Source organism: Terrapene carolina, unplaced genomic scaffold (assembly GCF_002925995.2).
Source record: "Terrapene carolina triunguis isolate 2854851 unplaced genomic scaffold, T_m_triunguis-2.0 Scaffold210, whole genome shotgun sequence".
Lineage (NCBI taxonomy): Eukaryota > Metazoa > Chordata > Testudines > Emydidae > Terrapene > Terrapene triunguis.
Window position 1 is genome coordinate 51,577,423 of NW_020664561.1, and position 25,375 is coordinate 51,602,797.

The 25,375-nt window shown below is 40.5% G+C and overlaps 1 protein-coding gene across 1 annotated transcript in view; it reads right to left on the bottom strand.

Moving 5' to 3' along the window:
* The window catches only part of LOC112115946 (inactive tyrosine-protein kinase transmembrane receptor ROR1), a 245,421-nt gene that overhangs the window by 51,028 nt on the left and 169,018 nt on the right, over positions 1-25,375 (bottom strand). Inside the window, exons 3-4 of the mRNA XM_024213179.3 lie at positions 11,275-11,562; positions 9,308-9,338 (exon numbers count right to left, since the gene is read on the bottom strand). Coding sequence (XP_024068947.1) covers positions 9,308-9,338; positions 11,275-11,562 — 319 coding nt within the window. The remainder of the gene's footprint in view (positions 1-9,307; positions 9,339-11,274; positions 11,563-25,375) is intronic.

A 25,375-nucleotide genomic window follows, 5' to 3' on the forward strand; every position in this document is an offset into this window, starting at 1 on the left:
GGCAGTTAAATTTAAAAAACAATACTTGTTTAGCTAATGTGGAACCTTATGCTATGTATTAAGGATAGGAGAACCTCTCAATAGCTAAGCTGATACAAGAAGGTGTCCCATGCATGATATACATACTTGACTTAATTTTTGGAGGTGCCCTTGTGTCTTTTCAGTGCATTGCAGTTCCAAGAGTTGGTTAATAATACAGATAAACTGGACTGTTTTCTTCTTCAAAATATAAAACCGTGTGCCACCTACACCTACAAAATATGTGGAAGTGGTGCCACATCATTAATGCAATGATTGCAGGATGATGAAATCAAAATTCCACATTGGAAAGTTAAAATGTGCAGCCATGGCAGGATAACAGGCCTTTCTTTAGCTGTGCTTGGCATGCAACTGTAGAAAAAGTTTCCAAGGAATAGGCAGTCTGTGATTTTTGTACAGTTTGCAGAGCTTCTGCACAAAATATATACAGTGTTTTTTAAGCTTCCTTAAAATGAACCTCATCACAATCAGCTACATGCATGCATGTTTCATCTTAATTGGTTTTAAAATTTGATCTGATTTTAAATGAAAAATGTTTTTTTTTCCATGCTGAAATTCTCAGCACCATTAGTTCCTGACTGAATTTCATTCTGCACAGAATCTGTTGGTTTGAAAATGGAGTTCCTGTCCCGAGCCAATTTACACTCTTGAAATGACAGAGGTTGAAACAGAAGCATGAGTACTAGGAGAAAGGGCTCGTTACAATGGGCCTGATTCTCCTCTCACATCAGTTTTACACCCATGAAACTCCACTGGGGTAGATCTGCTCTTAGTTACACCAGCGTAAATGTGTTACATCTCTATTGCCTTCCTAATTTTTCCTGGAGTGAGAAAATACATAATCAGAACCAGTGTAAAAGGATCACTCCAACTACTGGAAACCATGAGAGGTGACAACAGGGGGCAAAATCACCTGACAAGGGAGGTGGCTGGGGAGTCAACTACTTTCCAAGGCTGAAGTATCTTTTTTTTTTTTTTTTTTAAATATTAAATCCTCTTATCTCCTGGAATCTGCTGTGCCATGTCTCCAAAGTCTGCTGCTGTACTGAGCTGTTCTGTCTCTTCCCTGTCTGCTACTCTATCACAGCAGCAGCCAAACAGCTCAAAGATTAAGTGAGGGGCAAAGTTCAAAGGTGCTTAAAGGAACAGACCACTGAATAGGCCATGGAAACTAAGAGAAATTTCAAGAAGTGTTGTAATAATGCATTTCTGTAAAGCATACTTACACCCACAATCCCGGGAGCAGAATTGTGGCTTAGAGCCTCTTTACTTGGCTGAGGATTTATCCAAATGTGTCTGTCCCAAAAACAAATGTGAGACACAGCAGCTCCGTGCAATTAGCAGGTTTTAGGCTCTTTTAGGATATAGCCTTGAGTGTGCTGGAGCAGGAGGTGCTGAATGCTCCTAATTCCAACTGACTTTAAGACACTTCCCCAGGAACAGTGACAGCAATGGTGGCTTAGTTACTCTGATATTGGGGGACGCAGGGCCGGCTTTAAGCCGATTCGGCCGATTCCCTGGAATGGGGCCCCGCGCCTAAGAGGGCCCCGCAATGTCCGGGGCTGCCGGCGGAGCGGGGGAAAAAAAAAAAAAAAGCCGTGTCCTGCTTCTCCCCCCTCCCTCCAGCGCTTGCGCCACCATACAGCTGATCAGCGCAAGTCTGGGAGATAGGGGTGAGGAGGAGGAATGCGCCATGCTTGGGGAAGACGCGGGGCCAGGGCGGGGATTTGGGGAGGGATCCAATGGGGCAGTGAGGGGGCGGGGCCAGGGCGGGGATTTGGGGAGGGATCCAATGGGGCAGGGAGGGGGCGGGGCCGGGGAGGGGATATGGGGAGGGATCCAATGGGGCAGGGAGGGGGCGGGGCCGGGGCGCAGTTGGGGCAGGGTAGGGGGTGCGAGACAATTCGTGTCCTGGCGTGGGGCCCTGCACCTGCTAAAGCCAGCCCTGGGGGGACGAGCATGGGATAAAATAGAATGAAGCTCTTCTAGATTGCACATGCGCGCACACAGTTGTCAGTCTCTCTCATGTTGTCCCATAGGCCCTGCTCCTTTCCCCACCAAATCTAATCTCTCAAGCTTTTCAGTTAAAAAAAGAAAATGTGAGAAACAGAACAAATGGTAAGTAGAAAAAAATTAGGGCTCTCAAGCAATTAAAAAAATTAATAGCGATTAATCGCACTGTTAAACAATAATAGAATACCATTTATTTAAATATTTGTGGATGTTTTCTACATTTTCAAATATATTGATTTCAATTATAAAACAGAACACAAAGTGCACAGTGCTCACTTTATATTTATTTTTATTACAAATATTTGCACTGTAAAAAAGATAAAATAAATTGTATTTTTCAATTCACATAATACAAGTACTGTAGTGCAATCTGTTAATCATGAAAGTTGAACTTACAAATGTAGAATTATATACACAAAAATAACTGCATTCAAAAATAAAATATAGAACTTAAGAACCTATAAGTCCACTCAGTCCTACTTCTTGTTCAGCCAATAGCTCAGACAAACAAGTTTGTTTACAGCAGGAGATAATGCTGCCTGCTTCTTGTTCATAATGTCATCTGAAAGTGACAACTGGTGTTCGCATGGCACTGTTGTAGCTGGCATCGCAAGATATTTACATTCCAGATGCACTAAAGATTCATATGTCCCTTCATGCTTCAACCACCATTCCAGAAGACATGTGTCCATGCTGATGACGGGTTCTGCTCGATAACAATCCAAAGCAGTGCGGACCAATGCATGTTCATTTTCATCATCAGAGTCAGATGCCACCAGCTCAAGGTTGATTTTCTGTTTTGGTGGTTCGGGTTCTGTAGTTTCCGCATCGGAGTGTTGCTCTTTTAAGACTTCTGAAAGCATGCTCCAGACCTCGTCCCTCTCAGATTTTGGAAGGCACTTCAGATTCTTAAACCTTGGGTCAAGTGCTGTAGCTATCTTTAGAAATCTCACATTGGTACCTTCTTTGTGTTTTGTCAAATCTGCAGCAAAAGTGTTCTTAAAATAAGCAACATCTGCTGAGTCATCACCCGAGACAAATATAACATGAAATATATGGCAGAATGAACCGGGGACATACAATTCGCCACCAAGGAGTTCAGTCACAAATTTAATTAATGTATTATTTTTTTAAACAAACGTCATCAGCATGGAAACATGTACTCCGGAATGGTGGCCAAAGCATGAAGGGTCATACGAATGTTTAGCATATCTGGCATGTAAATATCTTGCAATGATGGCTACAAAAGTCCCATGCGAACACCTGTTCTCATTTTCTGGTGACATTGTAAATAAGAAGTGGGCAGCATTATCTCTTAGCGATTGGCTGAATGAGAAGTAGGACTGAGTGGCCTTGTAGGCTCTAAAGATTTGCACTGTTTTGTTTTTGAGTGCAGTTATGTAACAAAAAAAAAAATCTACATTTGTAAGTTGCACTTTCACAATAAAGAGATTGCACTACAGTACTTGTATGAGATGAATTGAAAAATGCTGTTTCTTTGGTTTATCATTTTTACAGTGCAAATATTTGTAATAAAAAAATAATATAAAGTGAACAGTATACACTTTGTATTGTATATTGTCATTTAAATCAACGTATTTGAAAATGTAGAAAAACATCCAAAAATATTTAATAAATGTCAATTGGTATTCTATTGTTTAACAGTGCAATTAAACCTGCGATTAATCGTGATTAATTTTTTTTTGAGTTAATCGCATGAGTTAACTGCAATTAATCGGCAGCCCTAAAAAGAATTAATCTGTATGGTTTTATATTATATTCTTCATTAACTCAGTAGAAAAAGAACTGTATGAAAGTTGGTATGCATGAACAATTTTTCCAGTAGAAGTCAGAATGGATGCTTAGTTCTCTAAACCAGTGGCTCTCAACCAGAGGTCCGGGCCCCCTGGGGGGCCGCGAGCAGGTTTCAGGGGGTCCACCAAGCAGGGCCAGCATTAGACTTGCCGAAAGACCCATCACATGGGGCTGAAGCCCAGGGGCCTGAGCCCTGCCACCCGAGGATGAAGCCGAAGCCTGAGCAATTTAGCTTCGTGGGATCCCTTGTGGTGTGGGGCCCTGGGCAATTGCCCTTCTTACCACCCCCTAATCCTTGCCCTGGCTTTTATACACAGAAAAACAATTGTTGTCGCACAGGTGGGCCATGGTGTTTTTATAGCATGTTGGGGGGGGGGGGGCCTCAGAAAGAAAAAGGTTGAGAACCCCTGCTCTAAACACCAGGGGACCAGCTCATACTTCCCTTTAAACTAGTGGCAGTTTATTCATTGACATCACTGGAAGAACGCTCCGGCTTAAAAGTAATTAGATTCTTTGGTACCACAGGTTGAAAGTAGGATAGGGCTGACTAGCCCTTTCACCGTTCATAGAAAGATCAAGTCCATGCAGTTTGCCATATGTAGGCATTTAAAAGGGGTCTTTAACAACCAATTTCCTGTCTGCTCTGTTTGTATCTCAACTATCCTTTGGCACTTTTTAATTTTATTTTGAGTAGGCATTTCTACATCCAGTGTTGTGTAGACAGAATTTCTTGCCTCCAGCACAAGAGGTGGCTGCATTTCAGTGGCTGCATGTATATCATTTGCAAAGTACCTTCATTCAAAATGAAAGATACTATGTAAATGCTAAAATAATACTTGATTTATAAAGAAGGGACCTTCATTTTAAACTCTTTGAAATACAAGTTTCTTTTGCAAACCAGGGTATACACAGTAGATAGCTACAACATGCAGCTACAGTATCCTTAGAACATCACAAATAAGAAGAGCATTAAACTCTGTGTTAAAATAAGAGACAACGTGAAAGAAAGGACTGCCAGTGCCGTAGCACAGAAGTACCATGGTTTCTTGGTTTGCTTATAACCTGCAGTGGTATGTTCTTGTTGGGGTTTCTTTTATTTATTTACTTTTTAACTTAATGAATGATTACAGGCATTTGGCAGTAGCTGTAGTGAAAATGCAATTTGTTCATGCAAGCAGAGAGAATAACAATGTAAAGCATGCATGAATTGTCAGGACATCTATTACTGCTGCCATCTTTTACAGAAGAGTTTTCGAGCTCTCTTTTTTAAAATTCGTATGCAAGAGCTGGGCCATCTTTTTTTGGTACCATGTCACTGCAGAGTTATGAACCTATATATTATGTGAAGAAAAAGTGCTGAGTATGTGGCTTTTTAACATTGCTCTCAAAAGAAATACATGAATGACCAGGCCCTTGTGGAAGATAAATAAAGACAACAGGGGAAAACATGTCCACTAAAGCACATCACTATCCTCAATCTATTTTGTTACCAGTGCAGCTTGTGTTATTGTGGGTAAGGGGAGAAACACAATTAGATCAGACTAAAGTGTTGACAAATTAATACCTTTCATGTATATAGCACTCTTCGTCCAGAAGGATCCCAAAATATTTTACAAATTTAAATGTTGATTCACAGACGCAATCACCGCTACATACAGTGAAATGTGCTAACTACACAAGAATATAATCTTACTGCCGTTTCTATGGGGATATTAGGTAAGCTGAATGCATTTACCCAAACTGAATTTGGCCAGAACTTCAGGACTAATTCCTGCCATGTGATCTATATGGCCCAAGCAGCCAGGACCTCAGTTCTATGTCTCATCTGGAAGAAAGAACTTCCACTAGCAAGGTAATACACTCCCTAGTATCACATTAACTCAAAGGGAAACAGACCATCTACCAAATCACAGTTCTGAGTCAAACTGAGTCGGGCTGAGTTTTCTGGCCAGTCACAGATGGAAGCAGGCATTACTCACACTCATGACCATCTGGGCATCCAAATGGTTTCTAAAAGAACCTCATGGTTGTGAGCCAATTTAATAATCTGAGGGCAGATGCAATCAATGGAGAAGGATGTTACACAGAAGAGACAGACTCCAGAACCTGTGTGTCTTTGAAGAAGATGTCAACCAAAATATCAGACACTCCAGGACAATTTCTGTTGCTATACAAACAAATATGCCGCCATAAGATTTATCTTCCTGGACAAAATGCTCCATGTCCCTGTACAGGAGATTTGCAGTGTCTGTGTTCTTTACCTCTGCGGATCACAGATTCAAGCAAGAGACATGGCACTTAACTTATGCACTGTGCTTTTACTTTTAAAACTGGCTCTTCCCTAATGAGGAGCTAGCATTTTGGTTTAAATCAAATTTTATCAGACTTGTTTAGTTGCTTGCTTGCGATGAGAGGAACATGTTTGAATATATTAAATAATTTTCTAGAAAAACATGTTAGGAAAAATAATAAGAAAAGCAATGTTGATTTCATTTTTGGAGTCTACTTTACCCCTCTATTTTTCCTTAATTTTTCCCATCACACTATTTTTTCCCTAGTTATCAAGTTAATACTCTTGGAACCAAACTTTGCTGTTATTCTGTTAAATGTTGCACTCATGTAATTGGCAGCAAAATTGGCCCACTGTCTTCAGGACCCCTTGTCGAGGTTTTTATTCTAGTTTAGTATGGATTACTAGTTTACCATTACTTTTCAATAAGCATCTTCCCTGATTGACCCCCCCCCCAATAATTACACATAGTTAAGTTCCGTATAGCGCAAATTTTCTACAAACAAAGCACACTCCATTTACTGTTCATATTTCATGTTTTCCACAATGTGTATTACAGCATAATCCCCTTTAAGAGTCAATCTACACTTTTCTGGGGTGATGAGGTGTGATTCCTTAAAGTTTATTTTTTGGTTACAAAATTATAATATACACAGATAAAAAAACAGCTATTGGAAATAAACTCTCTCTTTAATTTCCTCTTTTTAACACTTTTGTATTTGTACACATGCAAAATAATGGGTCATGTGTGCTGAAAATTAAATGAAATCGTTTATTATTAAGGAGCAAACACTTCCTAAATTAGTGCCCAATCTAATGTACTTTGGAGTTAGTGACTGTCCTTCCATAGACTTCAATGGGTTTTGGATTAGTCCCTTAGAACTCAGTAAGCACTCACTGAAATCAGTTGGAACACTCCCATTTATTTCAGTGTGATTAGACCAGGGCCTTAGCTAGCTGCGCAAAGAAGCTGCCATAAAGAGAGAGGCTGGAAGAAGTCCTCAAATATATTTCACTTAAAATTCTGACTGGCCAAGAGAGTGAAAAGCTAGCCTTTCTTCCTCTTCTTTCTTTGCTTCACCTCTGTTTTCTTGCACATTTTCCTCACCAGACAGTGACACCCAGTTTAACTCATCCAAACCGCAAAACCTCTTTTCAATAGAAGCCCAACACAAACGTACAGAAGGTTGTGTCTTTGCAAGTTACTAATCAAGTCTCCTGAACTGCAGAGGAACACAACCTTACCCAGTACTGGGATTTAACAGGCACTTAACAGTACTTTCCTCAAGGTTAGAAAGCTACAAAAGAAGTCTAAGTGGAAATAAAAAGCTCTCCCTTCCTAAACAAACCAAGGTGCTTTTATTTAAATTACCTTCAGAAAGAAGGACAAAGACACATTTTGTGATATTCCATTAGAGGGCATCATAGCATGTCATTTTGCGGTTACAGGCTTGTTTTCCTTAGATTGCAACAATCACATTTATTCTCTGCAATACGGACAGAGTTAACTGATCATCTTTATACACGGAACATTCACCAGCCTCAAGATTTCACATACCTAATAAATGTATTTAGTGGTTTAGTGTATTTGTTTTGGTTACTCTTACATTTATTTTTTAACCAATGCAGCTTCCTCAATGTCACAACTGGTCAGGTTTCAGCTTTATTCCTCCTGTGCATGCAGGTAATAAACTGTACACATAATACAGGGCCAGCAACTTGACTTCAGAACTGTAGAACAGTTGAAGATACTTTTTAAAAAGAAAAAGTTAGGGTAATAACACAAGATCAGCAACTTGCATCTTTTATCCCATAACTGGATTCATGTGGGAGGATCCTTATGCCAGTGAGAACTACTGAAGTCAATGGCGCTGCCTACAGATACGAGGGTACATCTATGTGAAGCCAATTACAGGGCCAGGCTTTAACACCTTGTCTACACCAGGGCCGGCTCCAGGCACCAGCTTACCAAGCAGGTGCTTGGCGCGGCCCCTCTGGAGAGCCGGCCCTGGTCTACACTGCCACTTTACGGCGCCGAAACTTTCTCGCTCAGGGGTGTGAAAAGACACACCCCTGAGCGATGCAAGTTTCGGCGCTGTAAAGTGGCAGTATAGAAAGTGCACCAGTGTTGGGAGCCGCGCTCCCAGCGCTGGTAGCTGCTCCCCTCGTGGGGGGTGGTTTTTTTACAGTGCTGGGAAAACTCTCTCCCAGCGCTGGTGCCGTGACTACACAGGCATGTTAAAATGCTGCTGTGGCAGCGCTAGAACGTTGGTAGTGAAGACATACCCTAAGTTCCAGTATGTAATGTTGCTATGACATAATGAAACACCACTTCCAAGTGCACATTTCATGTGTAAGCACCTCATCCAGTGAACACTTCTAATAGGCATAGTGCTTACTACCATCCTCTAGTACAGGGGTAGGCAACCTATGGCACGCGTGCCGAAGACGGCACACGTGCCGAAGACGGCACACAAGCTGATTTTCAGTGGCACTCACACTGCCCGGGTCCCGGCCACCGGTCCGGGGGGCTCTGCATTTTAATTTAATTTTAAATGAAGCTTCTTAAACATTTTAAAAACCTTATTTACTTTACATACAACAATAGTTTAGTTATATATTATAGACTTATGGAAAGACCTTCTAAAAACGTTAAAATGTATGACTGGCACACAAAACCTTAAATTAGAGTGAATAAATGAAGACTCGGCACACCACTTCCGAAAGGTTGCTGACCCCTGCAATAAGTATGACTACTCGCGGTAATAAGAACTACACCCAGTAGCAAGTGTTCGCAAGATTGGGCTCTAACACATAGTCGGGCCATATTCTACCCATATTCCATGCTCATTATGCCAGCTGAAGTCCATGGGATTCCTGTGAGAACATTAAGCGTATCATGTGGTCCAAAGCATTTATAAAAGAAAATAATGTTGAAAATTAAAAGAGTCTGGTGTAAGAAATAGGACTCAGTATCATAATAGAAAAATGTTCCTATGGAATAGATCATACAGTTATCCTAAATTACTATATATTATCTGAATTTAAGCAGAATGTATAACTGCTTCTATCACATAAAATGGTGAGTTAACGTTTAACTGCTCAAATCCAGAATTAATAAAACAGTATCATAGACATGAAACAACTTACGATGATCCCGGACTTGCTGTTGGCGGAGGACCTGGTGAAACGACAGAATAAAAACAGCAGATATTAGTTATGAAGAGATAGCTAACACAAAGTTTTAGCAAATCTTTTAAAAGATGAAAGCAATGGTATATCACATGGAATGTGGTTTATTTATTTTAGCAGATGATTCTCAGTTTCCAAAAGCAGAAGACAAAACTGTACCATACATCAGAAGCTGTCTAACAAAATGTCACAGTTTAGGGACACTGCACCTCTATCTATTCCTGCTCCGTGGTCCCTCAAGGGAGCCCACTCTAGGCTCCCGGATCCTCAGCCATGACCTCTCTTGGGTGAAAACCTGCATCTCTCTCCCTCCTGACCGGAGTTCCCTGTCTACACTGTTATAGCCCCAGGAAGCCAGACTGCCTCAACAGGCCAGCATCTCTGCTTTGCTGTCTCTCCAAAGGCTATGCATAGCTATAATTGCCAGCAGTCACAAGTTACCACACAGCTCTTTTTAAGAAAGCATATTTATTCTTAAGGTGAAGCATTACAGAGAAAGCACATTAAAAATAATAAAAGAATATACATGCATACTAAAAAGCTTACAGAAGGTCATCCCAACTCCAGCCTTGGACTCTGGTTGGTGTCAGTCCTTCAAAACCCACAACTGGGGTTTTCCCCGTGGTCACAAGTTCATAACTCTCTCAGAGTCAGAACCACCATGAATAGTTCAATCTTTCCTTTACGCAGCTTGGGCCTTTGATCTTGGCCTCATGTAATCACAGATAATCAGCAGACAATGGCCCCCTTTTCAGGGCATAGCTTCACCTCTCCCTAGACTTTCCCCAGGAAATCCATTTAACACTTTTTGTTCCAAAAGTCCATGCTTGTGTGGCACACTGTTCAATACAGTCCTTTCAGTCCCCAGGTCTTATATCTTCCCCTCACCCCCATAAGAGGAGACACAGACCGCTGCATGGAAGCAGCTCCTGTCTGGGAGCATGTGAGCCGCTTGAACATACGAGCATGACCAGGGACAGCTGCCGGTGAGCCTGGTGCCCACCTCAGTCCGCAGGACTGGGGGCGGTACAGCCACGCCGAAGGAGCTGCCGGTGCGGGGTGCTGGCCCGACATGCTGCTCCTTTCCCCACTGCAGTTCCCGGTAGAGCCCTGCATCTCCGTGGATACAGATTTATATCTGTGGATACAAATTTGTATCCATGCAGGGCTGTATGCACTTGCAACACCTAGAAACTATAACTGGATGAATACTGCATCATTTGTTCGTGTGAATATTCTTTTGAATTTTAAAAAAAAAATTCTCTTTAGGTCTGATTCAAGTCCATTGAACTCAATGGATAGATTCCCGTTGATTTCAACAGGCTTTGGATCAGGGCCTTTGACTGTTTGCACACCCCTTTTGTATTTGCTTTCTGCACTTCCTGCAAATATCCTAGCAACTGAGTTCACTGGCAGGAATGGTCACTGAATCAGCAAATTTTAATTAGTGTTGCATAATATTTCAAATTGATATTAAGTATTTGCTCCAGAAATCTGATTATGAGATTTAGTCTGCTCCTGTCAGAAAACAGAAACATACCAGGTGTCTGTTATTACCAGAGAGCTTTGTAAAAGTGAGAATTCTATGTATTTGTCCAAACAAAATAGCCTGACTTTCAAATACCGCATCCTCAGAAGCAACTATTTGTGAATTATCTAAAAGCCAAGAATTATTCATAGACATTATTCACTGAAAATTTTTGAAAAAACAGTAAATTTGAGGAAAATCTAGATAATTTATGAAAAAAAATTAAAAGTTATCAAATAAACTATTCATACATATTATTTGCTGAGTTCTTCAAATGAGTAATCGGGGGTCCGTGTAACCTTTTCAGCTAACAGGACTGTTGTCTCCAGAGTTGTTCACTTGGTAATTTTTATAAGCAATTGTTTAACCAGAAAGTTTGAAGGGAGAGAAATCTTACCAAATTTTACAAACAACACGCCGGTTGTGGAAACAGTCTTCCTGCCATTAGTAGCAACACACTGAAAGTAGCCAGTATCCGTAGTATCAAGGTTTCTTATTCGTAATCGAGACCCATAGCTTGTTGCACGAAAAGATATCCTCCTGGGTTCCTGAACGACTGGGGCATCATTTTTCAACCAACGCACAGTTGGAGAAGGATTGCCGGAGACTTTACAATGCAGTTCTGCAGTTTGGCCGAGGGTGGTGGTGATGTTATTCATAGGCTCATCAAGAGTCAAGAAGTAATCTAATAAATACAGGGAAAGATGGTGAACAATGAATTCCAACTTACAGAACAATGTTTTAAAGAAATCTCATTCTTGCCTTATGTAGGCAGATGAGAGAACTGAGTGTAAACAAAATCAGACAATGACAAACTTCAGCACTTCTGAGTAGACCGGCCATCTTTTCACAGCCAGCATTATATCCACTATAACCTCGTGTGGTAGTAAAAGGAACAAGCTCAGGTGCCTTCACTAGGGACAATGTATCTTATTTAGAGAAGCACACTATACTTGCAACTTCTCTTTTCTCCGCACAGATATGTGGTTAGAAAAATGGGTGTTGTGAGCTCTCTCTCTCAGCTTTCCCCAGTGTTATATTACTTTGCTTCATTCAACATAACAAACATTCAGAAATTTGTTCATTGCTCCTCATTGCACTTCTTGCCTCACTTCATAGCCTTACAATTATGGGGAGATTTTCAAATAAGATCAGGAAGGATATTTTCAAGTGCTCAGCGCCCACAACCGGGGCCAGATGTTCAAAGGGGCTCAGCACCTAACAGCTCCCAGTGTGACACTTCTGGACAGATTTTCAAAAGAGCCCAGCACTCAATGGGCTGAACTCTTTTGAAATCTGACCATTTAGTTTGCTGATTAAGTGGGTACTTAGCTCTTCTAAAAATCTGGCGCTTTATGCATTAGGATCTAAATATGAAATATGAAATGATCCTAAAAAAGAGCAATTTTAAAATGAGTTGCAGAATAGCATACATTTTAGAGAAAAAAAATAAGATTTAAATACATCTTCATTAATGTTTGCAAAGCACTTTGTAAGTGTTATAATCTTCAAGTATACTAAGGAATAAGGCCAAAATTCAAAATGGGGGAGATGGGGACATATTTTGGTATTTCAGGATATTATCTTGCAAAGACTGTTTAAGTCAGGATTCACTCTGAAGTAGCTCACACGATAGGTGTAATTATAAGATGAAGAATTCTTTAATTTTCTGAAGATGAGGAATGTTAAATAAAAATTTGGAGACGTTCATCTTTTCTAATCCATTTGTGAACATTGTCTTCTTCCGTCAAGGGCTGTTTTATCCAACATCTTTCAGTAAAAATACTACTTCTGGTTAACAGTATTCAAGGTTTAATTAAGTCCTTTTAAATCAGAGACCTAGATGGATTGGGGTATTAGTAATGGGATACGTAGCCTTTCAACTCAATGTCACAGGTTCAAAGCCAACTTTGGGCACTAGTGACCAAAAGGTATTACCATCTGTCAGCTGTCTCAGCAGCTAGGCCAAGGAATGAATGAGCCATAAGAAGTATACTTGGGAATAAACCTTTCAGGTCAAGACTGAAGCATGCTGGTGGGGAAATTTCTGATGTATTATTTATGCTGTGCCCATTCTATAGATACCCAGAAAAGTTCAATCTCCTTGTTTGCACTCTAACACCAGCACTAAACCCACTTAATTACAATAAAAAAAAACTTTGATTATCATGTATTAAGCTCAGCATTAAAAACCAATGAAAAGGTTGGTAAAGCAGCATATACTGACTACTGGCAAAATGATCAACATGGTTTGTACAACTCCATTAAATACCATCTTTGGCTTCACAGGAATGATGAACACATATGTCTTAATCTATTACTAATTATTATTATTATTTATTTCTATTGTGGTTACTCAGTCTCGTCAGTCTCACCCCCTGCCCTCTATGCTGCCCCCTCTCCCTTCCTTCACCTTTCCATTTAGCTAATACCTTCCTAACTAAACCACCTCCAAAAATTGTGGCGCCATTACGATGTTTCAGTCAACATTGTTCACTCTGCTTGTGTGTTCCATCTCTTTCCCCCGATCCTTAGACTATTTAGAATGTAAGCGCTTTTGGGTAGAGACCGCCACTCTGTTTGTACAGCACCTAGCACAATGGATACTTGCTCTTGGTTGGTCCCTAGGCATAATTAATTTTAATAATGAAATCTCTACACACTCATTGTGCCAATTAGGTGAACTTCTAATGTGCTGACAGGAGCTGGGCGAGACAACAGTGGATCTGTGCTGTCATGGATATGGTGATCCAAGAACTCCTGTGCAATGAGTACAAAGGGGCAACAATCCCTGTTCCAGCCCACAGGTAAGAGTAGGCACCAAGGTGGGTAACAGACATGCTTCTCTGCAATTCTGACTCTGGGCTGGGAAGGAGGATTCAGTCCCCCAACTCCCAGTCAGTTCTCCACACAAGCCTAATATCATATTTAATCATTTCTGCATGCCTCTCTGCAGGACTAGAAATACTTTCGACTCACTATCTTACAAAACGCAGAAGTGTAATCTACATCAGCTCACACATTCTTGGGTTCTCACTACAATCTGCATTTAATAAAATGACATTAATAGCATGGAATTTCTGAATAACCACATTTAATTATCCAATATAACATTTCTATACCATGCTGATCTATGTAATTCTTCATTGTATTTCAAAGGCAGCAATTTAGCTGCTTTCTATACAATACAGTCAGAAAGTGGAATATTAATTTCCTTGTGACCATCTTGCTGACAACGCCACAGACAACTAATACCATATACATAATGTTTCTTAAGAAGTAAGGCATGAGATGTCAGGAATGAAGTGAGTGTTGAGTAGATTTCAACAAGCTTGAGAATCAGCGTATAGAGACCAAAGTAGTAGTCATAATTGACAGTGATGTAGTACTGGTTATATGGAGGATACAGAAAGGTTATTCTGAAGTTATAAATGGAAATAGAGCTTTAAAAAATGGTGATTTTGGTTTTGAGGAACGTCCAACCCTTTTCTAAGGTTTCTATTTGTTTTAGTGCTTAGTTTCTTCCCTCCCAAGTATCACACTAACCTTAAAACACACGGTGAATCTGCCGAATTTAACTCAGTTTAGCTTCACATCCATAAATCTTGCATCCAAACCATAAATCAGACAAGGCTACAACCAATTGTGAACCTGAATAGAGGTTTGAGTTTCTAGTAAAGTTTAAACCTGGGCAATTTTCATGTGGCTTGGCATTTCGTAACGAAAGTTTCACATAGATCAAAGTAGTTTTATAAGTGAAAATAAAATAAAGGTCTGACAACACTTCCAAAAATCCCACACTGTTGTACCTACTTACTGAGAGAGGTATGGTAAGAGAGAACTTCCATTGGTATATGTTAAAGGCATTATACTATTGAACTTAGCCAGACTGGAGAAGTTCGAGGTGGGTGAGTGTCCCCCATTTTCTTTTATTAATCATTATTAAGGATTAGGGCTGTCAATCGCAGTTAACTCAAGTGATTAACTCAAAACAAATTAACTCTATTTTAAAAATTAATCGTGATTAATCGCAGTTTTAATCGCACTGTTAAACAATAATAGAATACCAATTTAAATTTATTATAAATATTTTTGGATGTTTTTCTAAATTTTCAAATATATTGATTTAAATGACAACAAAGAATACAAAGTGTACAGTGCTTGCTTTATATTATTTTTTATTACAAATATTTGCATTGTAAAAAAGATAAACAAAAGAAATAGTATTTTTCAATTCTCCTTATACATGTCCTGTAGTGCGATCTCTTTATCAAGAAAGTGCAACTTACAAATGTAGATTCTTTTGTTACGTAACTGCACTTAAAAACAAAATAATATAAAACTTTAGAGCCAACAAGTCCTCTCAGTCCTACTTCTTGTTCAGCCAATCGCTAAGACAAACAAGTTTGTTTACATTTATGGGAGATACTGCTGCCGCTTCTTACTTAGAATGTCACCTGAAAGTGAGAGCAGGTGTTCCCATGGCACTTTTGTAGCCGGCATTGCTAAGTATTTACGTGCCAGATATGCTAAACATTCGTATGCCCCTTCATGCTTTGGCCATCATTCCAGAGGACATGCTTCCATGCTGATGATGCTTGTCCATGCTTGTTAAAAAAATAATGCGTTAATTAAATTTGTGACTGAACTCCTTGGGGGAGAATTGTATGTCCCCTGCTCCATGGTTTTACCCGCATTCTGCCATATATTGTGTGTTATGGCAGTCTTGGATGATGACACAGCATATGTTATTTGATTTAAGAACACTTTCACTGTAGATTTGACAGCACTTGACCCAAAGCTTAAGAATCTGAAGTGCCTTCCAAAATCTGAGAGGGAGCATGCTTTCAGAAGTCTTAAAAGAGCAACACTCCAATGTGGAATCTACAGAACCCGAACTACCAAAAAAGGAAAATCAGCCTTCTGCTGGTGGCATCTGACTCAGATGATGAAAATGAATGTGCGTTGGTCCACTCTAATTTGGATTGTTATCGCGCAGAACCCATAATCAGCATGGAAGCATGTCCTCTGGAATCGGGGTTGAAATATGAAGGGGCATACAAACGTTTAACATATATGGCACATAAATACCTTGCAATGCCGGCTACAATAGTGGTATGCGAACGTCTATTTTCACTTTCAGGTTACATTGTAAATAAGCATTATCTCCCATAAATGTAAACAAACTTGTTTGTCTGAGTTATTGGCTGAACAAGCAGTAGGATTGAGTGGACTTGTTGGCTCTAAAGTTTTACACAGTTTTATTTCTGAGTGCTGTTATGTAAACAAAATTACATTTGTAAATTGTACATTCACGATGAGGAGATTGCACTACAGTACTGGTATGATGTAAATTGAAAAATACAATTTCTTGTATCTTTTTTACAGTGCAAATATTTGTAATAAAAATAATAATATAAAGTGAACCCTGTACACTTTGTATTCTGTGCTGAAATTGAAATCAATATTTGAAAATGTAGAAAACCTCCAAAATATTTAAATAAATGGAATTCTATTATTGTTTAACAGTGCAATTAAAACTCTAATTAATCAAGATTTTTTTTTTAATCTCACAATTAATTTTTTCAATTGTTTAATAGCCCTATTAAGGAGGCTTGTGACTCACAGCATCTATTCTAGACTATTGACTCCCACCCTGCTCCACCCTACAACATTGCTGCATCTATTCCACTCTTTCAATGAGCATTGATCAACTAATATACATAGCTCAATTCCTCTCTTGAATTCAGGCATCTCTCAAACCATCTAGTCTCCCTCTTATCCCCTTTGCACCTCCATCAAAGCCCTCCCTAATCTCACCTTTTCTACAAACAGAAGCCCTTCCTTAGAAGGAGAACCTCCTTCAGTGCTTTTCAGCAGCAGGCTGAAAGGTGCTGATAAAACATTATGATGGCCAGTGCACAGACGATGACAACATGTAGCCATAAATGCCATATTCTTACACATCAATGCATTTCACGGGGCAAACAGCACAATGCCGTGTTGTGCCATGGCTAATTTGATGATCTTTCCTGTGATGAAGCAGCCCTCTAGATGCTCCAGATCGAGTGTCATTGCTATACATGAGAAGCTACTAAAAATGAAATTGAATTTTTTGTGCGAAGTAATTATGTGCTTGTGAGAACTGAATGGTGTAGCGGCAAAACTGGGAACCTGGAACTCCTGAGTTTTAATCCTGGCTCAGAATGGATGCCTTCTGTGTCACTGGATGAAGCACTTGCGCTGGGATTTTCTAAGTGGCCTAAGGGAGTTAGACATCCAAATCCACTGGAAATTCACATGGGATTTATGCACCTGTCTTAAGCTCCTTTAAAAACAAACAAACAAACTAGCCTTAAGGTCTCTGGCTCAATTTCTCTAACTGTAAAGTGGGGATAAGCCCTCCCTGCATCGCAGACACTGTGCAGATGAATTAGATAATGCTTGTAAAGCACTTTGAAGCTGAAGAGTGCTGTACTGTGCAAGTGCAAAGTATTCTGATATATTCGGAGTTAATCTCTGCCTTTTCTAGCTTTAACACACAATGAAAGCTTGTCCGTATTTTAGAGTAGCACCCTATAAAACAATTTTTGAAAACATTTTAAGTGAGAGAAGTAGAGGGAAACGGTTTGAAAGTAGAAAATTTCAAAACAACGATTAACCCACCTATAATTTAAAAATATTCTATTTGATTTTTTTAATCTGTAAAAATAATTTGCTGCTGGGCCCAGACCCTGAATGCCGAGTTTCAGCCTACAGAGATTTTTTTTTTAAATGGCTGAGTTATAAACCCTTGAAAAATGCTGACAGACCCTTTACTATAGCAGCACTAGCGGGTGCCCTATAATGAACTTTTAAATGACTTGAGATAATATCAGCAGAGCTTAGCCTGAAATATATTTCTGGTTTTGAGCCTTTGCCAAAGCAAACACAACACATCCTAAGTCATCTTCATGATTCCAAGAGCATAAATTGGAGACACTGCATATAAAATCTAAATATTTTGTATCCTTTATATTGAAACTTTGTGCTGTTTTGATGTTATAGAATAATGACAGCTGTGCTCTAAAAGTAATTGTGCAAAGACAAAATATACCACGGTATGTGTCTTGAAAGGCAAAACGTGCACACGTTACCACAGTTATGTCTTGACTTGGTTAAATAGGAGACTTTCCCAGTCATAATAAATTCTTATGTATTTTACTGCTTTAAGTGGAGCCCAGGTGGCTTTCAAAATAAAAGCTTGCCATTCTGCCCAAGGAATGTTAATCTTCACTGCAACCCCCTAGTTACTCTATCTTAGCTTTCCAAAGTCACATCTTAAAGCAATAACACTGGTGAAGGATTTTGCCTGCCACACTGAGATAGTCTTTTCAATAACACTCTATATGATGTATCTCTCAGAGTCTGATCTTACATTTCTTCTACAATCAAAACTCCCACTGACTTCAGTAGAAGTTTAGGGTATGACGGGAATGCAGGATTAGGCCCTTTTATGTTCATTTTGTGAGTAGAAAGGTTGCCTGATTTGTCCTTCTCTTTGTGTCTTTTTTTAAGGTAGAGTATGCTGTATCCTAGAGGTAGGATTGTGCACAATGGAAAGATCCATACACCAAGCTGGCTCAGAATTCTGTATACATCATAAAATGTCCCTTTGGAGTTGCTCTCCAAATCCTACTTCCTGTACTCAAAGAGAGAATGACAGAGATGAGGAGAAGAATTTCCAAACTCAGGAGCCAGAAAAAAGAGTGTTTAATTCTGGATTTGAAAATTCAAATCTGCATTTAGGATCCCAAAATAGTTACCTGATCAATGACGTCTGAAAACTGGCCCCACATACTAATCATGAAGCTTTATCTTGGTCGCACCATAGAAACTAATTTCTTTTTATAGTGTAGGTTGATGATAAGGAGAAACAAAGTGTCTCGCTCAGGGCTTAAAAGATGGATACATTTGCACATCAATAAAACTTAAATAGAAAGAGATCCTATGTCTAAACTGGTAAATGCTCATTCCACTATGGCCATTGGCCATATCATGGGCTGTCAGGGAATCTGCCTCAGTTGAATAGATTTCTTAGCAACAACCTGGAATTCATCACTGGCATTCATTTAACACTGTGGATTAGCCATGTTAGTCTCAACATATTCTGCATTTGGATGCAGAGCTATTCCTACCTTGGTTCTTCCTCAATATCCACATGCATCAGCACTACTACACTTCAGAGCTCATCAGTCCAGACTGGTGGAAATTTCTACATGAAAACTGTGTTACTCTGACAAGATACAACAATCTGGAGTCACCCAGTCTGAATGTGTTGGATGGATTTGTTGTTTGTTCCATATGTTCAATAAACTCGTGGTTTAAATTATTCCAGTTATGCTAAAGAAGGAGTTAGCAGGATTTCTCATGGAAGTGTGGAAAGAGGGGTGAGCATACTTCTCAATGGGGAAAAAAAATTCTAGCCATTCATTTGTCCATCTGCCTATCTATCATATTTGAAGGAGATCAGCCGAAACTAGTGGGGTCTGATCAGCAGAAGCTGTGTTTTTTAAGGGGCGGGGGAAAGAGTCCTGGTTGCTCTCTCCGTTGTTTTAAATTAATAAAAGTAGAGCAATACAGGAAGGGATACTGTACTTTTATGATTTTGCAACTCTGCCTGAAACATATCAGAGAGTTAAAGAGGCCCAGAGGACTGAGCTTAAATATTTGATACAAGCTGCATGGGGACAGCAGGAAGTTCAGTACTGGCTGTGCTTGCCCAGCTTAGTTTTGTTTGTTTAAATAAGGTTCTCAGTGAAGCATGTATGTAACACTGTATGCAGAACCCTTTCTAGAGCTGTGTGTTGTTTTCTCCTCCTTCAGGTCTTATTTATGGTAGTCTGTACCATCTAAGGATCTCTCGACACACTTGCTGTTTTTTTGGCTCTGCAGGGCTTCATGACTTTTAGATGTACAGTGTATGTTACAATTGTTGCTCAAAATTAATACAGAATACCACTTTTATATTTATCTAGGGTTTTGGTTGCTTTTTTTAGACAAATGAAAACAAAATGCTATAGTGTAAAAACCCCTTGGGATTGGCAAAGGACCCTGAGGGAGTAAGATGCCCAACTCCCATGGGCTTTCTATAGGAGTTGGGCAACTCACTGCCCCTTGTGCCTTTGGAAAGCTCCCACTTAATATACATTCTGTCTTTCCTTCTATAAGTTAACTTTCAGGTTTAAGGTCTGCTGCCTTACTGGTGATAACTTTGACACTACAAACCAGCAAGGGGGAAATGAAGCTTTTCTTTACTTAGGATCTAGTTTTACAGCACAAGTAGGAGACCTCTAATTTTAATCACAAAGAAGTGATTCGGAATAGGTAAACAAATGTCCCTATCAGGCTATAAACGAAACTACTGAAAACCATCAAGGGATTTTGTTGTCACTTTAGAAGTCACTCTGTAGTAAATGGTCACATACAAAACCTCAACCTATTAAAACAGTGTGTATGTAAAGGTATGTGCCTTAAGATTAATGTTATGGAGTCAAAGAAAAGCTGTTATTTTTGACATTTTGACATACAATCACTTTAGGATCTGGTTCTTATTAGCCCCTACTCTGCCTTTTAGAGGTCCTTTAAAAAAAAAAAAAAAAAAAAAAAGTCAGGAAATTTGGAACAGAAACTTACAATAAAACACCTCCCTTGACCCTGTGATCTATCAATCTTTCAAACAAACAAAGATAGCTGGATGACCCAGGAAAAGGTTATTATATATAGTTACCTTATGTAGAAAGGTCAGACTTTCATTACTCACACTGGGGTTAAAAAAAAACCCAATACAACTTAAACATTTTATGAAAGGCTTTAAGATGAATTCTGCATGCTAGTTGGGGTGCTTTCTTTTTTAGGTTTTGTTCCACAGCCTTCACAATTTACACTCTATATTATTCATAAATGAGACATTCAAGAAACAAATTTTCAAATAAAAATGTACACTCCATCAGTGGAAAAGCAAACAAAAGGGGCTAATGTACTGTAGCTAAACAAATTTTCAAACACAGCAGCAGTAATTTACTGCTTTGGCTACTAATGGGACCCCACAAATAGAATCAGAATCCCTAGATGTATCCGGAGAACTTGATTTACTGAATATCCCCAGATAATAAAAGAAAATAAAAAGGTAAATGGTGCATGAATGTGAAAGCTGTAATTCTTTCCCTTTCATCACATGAATCAAATTCATATCCAGAGATTTCAGGGGGAAAATCTAGATGTCCCCAAAGGATATGGAGCCAAATACACAAGGCCTTACTCATTTTTTTTTTAAATACATTCCTCACTCAGGCCTAATTCTCATTGAGATCATAGGATGCAAAAACTGATGGCCAGATAGTGACCCTGCTTGTACATACTTGCCATGGGGACAGTCGCTCCTGAGTTCTTCAGTAGGGTGAGCAGGGTTTGCTTCTCACCATGAAAAACACAAGGGGTCCAGCCCCAAAATTAAGTACACATCAGCAATGCAGTTACAGTCACACAGAGACCCTGCACATCAGCCTTGGCTCTGGGCCACCATAATTCTGAAACCACAATGCCAGCAAGCTCCCTGCTGGCGCCTCGCTCTAGGGCTCCCTTTTTAGAGGGATCCTCAGCATGGAGAGAGCTCTGCAGAAAAATTAATGCAGCATCAGGTTGTATTTACTTTCCTTGTCTGTAGGCATTAGGAACAGGAGTGAGCACATGTCCTCCTCCACCTCCTGCTCTCTTCCCTCCCCTTCCCTCTCTCTTTCCCACTCATGCTTAAGTGTGGGATGACTGCTACAAAGATGAATGAACCTCCATTCCTCATAGGGAGGGTGTGATCAATGCATAGAGGGTCCCTTGGGTGCACAGATCCTTGGGACCCTAAGATTTGGCCCACACTAGATTAACCAACTGTTGATTGATTGTGGCATGTCCTTTGGCCACAATGGAAAATCTTGACTCTTGCCATCACGTAATTATCTCTCTGGGGCATGGACTGTCAATTATTATATGTCTGTACCATACCTAGCACAATGGTTCTCAAACTGTTGTATTGTGACTCCCCCTTATAAATTAAAAACACTTTTTAAATATTTAACACTATCATAAATGCTGGAGGCGAAGCAGGGTTTGAGGGTGGAGGCTGGCAGCTTGTGACCCCCCCACGTAATAACCTTGCGACCTCCTGAGAGGTCACCCCCTCCCCAGTATGAGAACCCCTGACCTAGCATAATAAGGCCCCGATCTGGTTGACCTCTAAGCACAACAATATAAAAATTTAGTAATAATAATGGGGCCTGTCAGACAGAAATGGGAGGAAAACAAAACCCTAGCTCTGGACAGTTCTGTACTTTGGGGAGTTTGAATTCTGTGGCTTGGGCCCATTGCTAGTCAGAAAATAAAAATGGTTCCTAAGCCAGGCAAGATGGTCCAATTTCACACCTCCTTGCCAAAACAGATGAGCTATGAAATACAAAAAAAATAGATAAACAACAGCTGCATAAGTCACAGGCCACTGCTTTGTTGTGGAAACTGGAAACACAACTGAAAAGCTGCTGGGACTGCAAGGAGTCAATGATCTGAAAACATTCACCGTATTATTGCAACACTGATCAAATAACTTTGGGCCCGATCATGCCTCCAAGACCTGTAGGGCGAGAGAACGCTCTATATGAGCATCTCCCTTTCCCACATGCAAAGGGGGTATTCCATGATTCCCTGGCAGGGTGCACAGGAAGGCTCTTCAAGGATTCAGGGATCTACAGAAATGCAGTTCACATTCAGTGAAAGAAACAGAGTAGCAGAATGAGATTGCCAATTGCGTCACCCTAAATTAGCTGTCCCTGCAGAAATCTCAAAGAAACTATGGAGAAGAAGAGGAGTATCCAGCCTGAATGGACCAATTACTCAGATGATTCATAAATGCAAACCTTTTAATGGCTACCCGCGTGGACATTGTACCTGGAGATCTTTCACTTCTGTGGGCAGAAGCTCTGTAGCAAGTAATGCTATTGACCTATTCTTATGTAATTTTAAAACAGAAAAGTGACCAACCATGATTCTCTTTTCTACTGTGTCAGAAAGTGGCAGTCACTCCGGCTTCTTGCGGCACAATGGGATACTCGGCTGGTATGTGGAGAGGAATGCACAGCTCAGAGAGGCTGGAGACAAATGAAAACAGAGAGAAGCCATTCCCAGTCTTCAGACTAGCAAGGGTGGGGGAGTGCTGTGGAGACAGAAGGTGTGGCTCTTGGGATGGGGGGGATGGAGTGCCTGGCTTTTCTCAGCAGTGGCCCCTCTGGTCCATTATAGAGTGGTTGTGACTGGCTCAGAAGGGCCAATTTTCCAATTAACATCTGGAAAGGTTAAATGAGATCTACAATTAAGGGGGGGGGCAGGATATTTCAAAGGTGACTCTTCCTTAGCAGTGTTACTGATGTTATCTTTACCTAAGGATGTATTGGTCCTGAACAATCCCCCTACTGTATTAGGCACAGACAGACTCCTCTTCATATTCAGGCCTCTCTCTCACTCTCTCCTTTTAAATAAACAGGCATCCAATGAAAGGAAAAGCCAGCTCTTCCTTTTCAGCGTGCAGCATTTTGTGGGAGGAGAAGCAGCTGAATGAAGGTCATCAACATCCGTTGTCTATTCTAATGTAGGTCAGAAAAGAAAAATCCATCATACCAGGTATATTATGTTGCAACAGTCCAGATTTGATGATGCACCAAACTTGTTGATCGGGAGGTGGAGAAGGAGAGGAGACAAAAAACAAGTCAGACTCAGCCAGGAAGTGGTACAAGGGTACATTTTGGAGACCAGAAATGGATACATCAAACAGGGGGCTCCAGCTCAAGAGATGGGAAGCACTGACCTAAGGCATCAATAACCTAAAGTTATATTCAAGTGAGAAAATATTCTACTTCATACTGATCTCCAAAAAAAAAAAAAAAAAAGTTACATAAAAACCTGTCATTTCTGCATGAGTTAGTGCCTTGTCCGCAAGGGATAACTTGCAACAACATACTAACGACTTTTTTTTTCTTTTTTGAATTAAAAGCTAGAAGAAATCCAAAAGGGGTGATATTTAAACCTGTAATTGTGACAAGAACTGCCCTGGAGTAATATCATTTTGTTCTAAAGATATGCTGTAATTAACAGGCTTCTCAGGATTTATGTAGGAAATCTTGCCTGGCACAGGAATGAAGAATTTCCAAGCCAGTCTTAAAAAGTATGTTCCCTATGCAGATACATACTCATTTTCTATGTGAAAGGTGGAACGTACGCCCATCAAAATGCTTCTCCTCCAGGTTCTTGAATTCCTACTTCAGAAATGGTGAAGTATTTCCCATTCTGAGGGGTCTTTCCTTTGAAGACTGCTTTCATCAGACTGCTTTCGACCTCATTGTGAGATGACCTCTGTGGGTCCAAAAGCCAAGATGGAGCTTAGAATCCAAGGCCAGGGCTTTCAAAAGTGACTAGTGCTTTTTGGTACCCAACTTGAGACACTTTAAGGGGCCTGGTTTTCAGAGGGAGAGTGCTCAGCTGAAAATCCGGCTCCTTCAAGTTGTCTCAAGTTGGGCACCCAAAAACTAAGGCACTCAAAATACTAGTTACTTTTGAAAGCCTTGACCCAAGGCCTCTGGCATGGCATTAGATGAGCATATCAGAGAGAATAACCCCCACCAGCCACCATTTTAATCCAGCTTCAAACTGGTACAGCACCTTTCATCAGAGGCATTCAAAGCATTTTACATGCATTAATCAGCCTCACAATCACCTCAGGAAGCGAGTGTTGTTATACATTTTTTTCTGTGATGTAGTCCTAAATCTGAAGGTACTGGAATGGTGTGGGCTTGCCCCCAGCAGCGTGACCTCACACACTCAGTCTGTAGCCCATAGGGCTAGCCTGCTTGTTTTATTATATCCTTTCTTATGGGTTTGTTGTTTATTATAACTGATAATAGATTTACAGATAATAGATTTACACCACTGGGGGAAGAAAAGCATGCTCTGCAAAATAGCATCCTCCATGTGGTATACTCTGCAAAAAAATCCAAGCAGAAAAATCCATGGGCCACTACTTTGGCAATCTTGAAATAGTACCGCAACAGTGTTCCAGCACATTCCAACTTGACTACACCCAGGGCCGGCTCCAGGCACCAGCTGAGCAAGCTGGTGCTTGGGGCAGCAGATTGTTGGAGACGGCATTCTGCCCAATCCTAGGACGGCACGGACACTTTTTTGTTTTTGGTTTTTTTGTTCTTGTTCCGCTCCGGCCGCCCTGTAGGGGGCGGCGGTGCGGAGAACCAGAGCGCCCTGCAGGGCAGTCCTCTTCCTTCCCTCCCTGCCGACCGGAGCGGAGCCCTCGCGGCAGGCGGCAGGAGATGGCGCAGCGGGAGGGGCCGCGTGGCAGTGCCCCTGCTGTAGCCCTGGCCACCCCCTTCTCTCTCTCTCCCGCCCGCTCCCTTCCCCTCCCCCCCCCC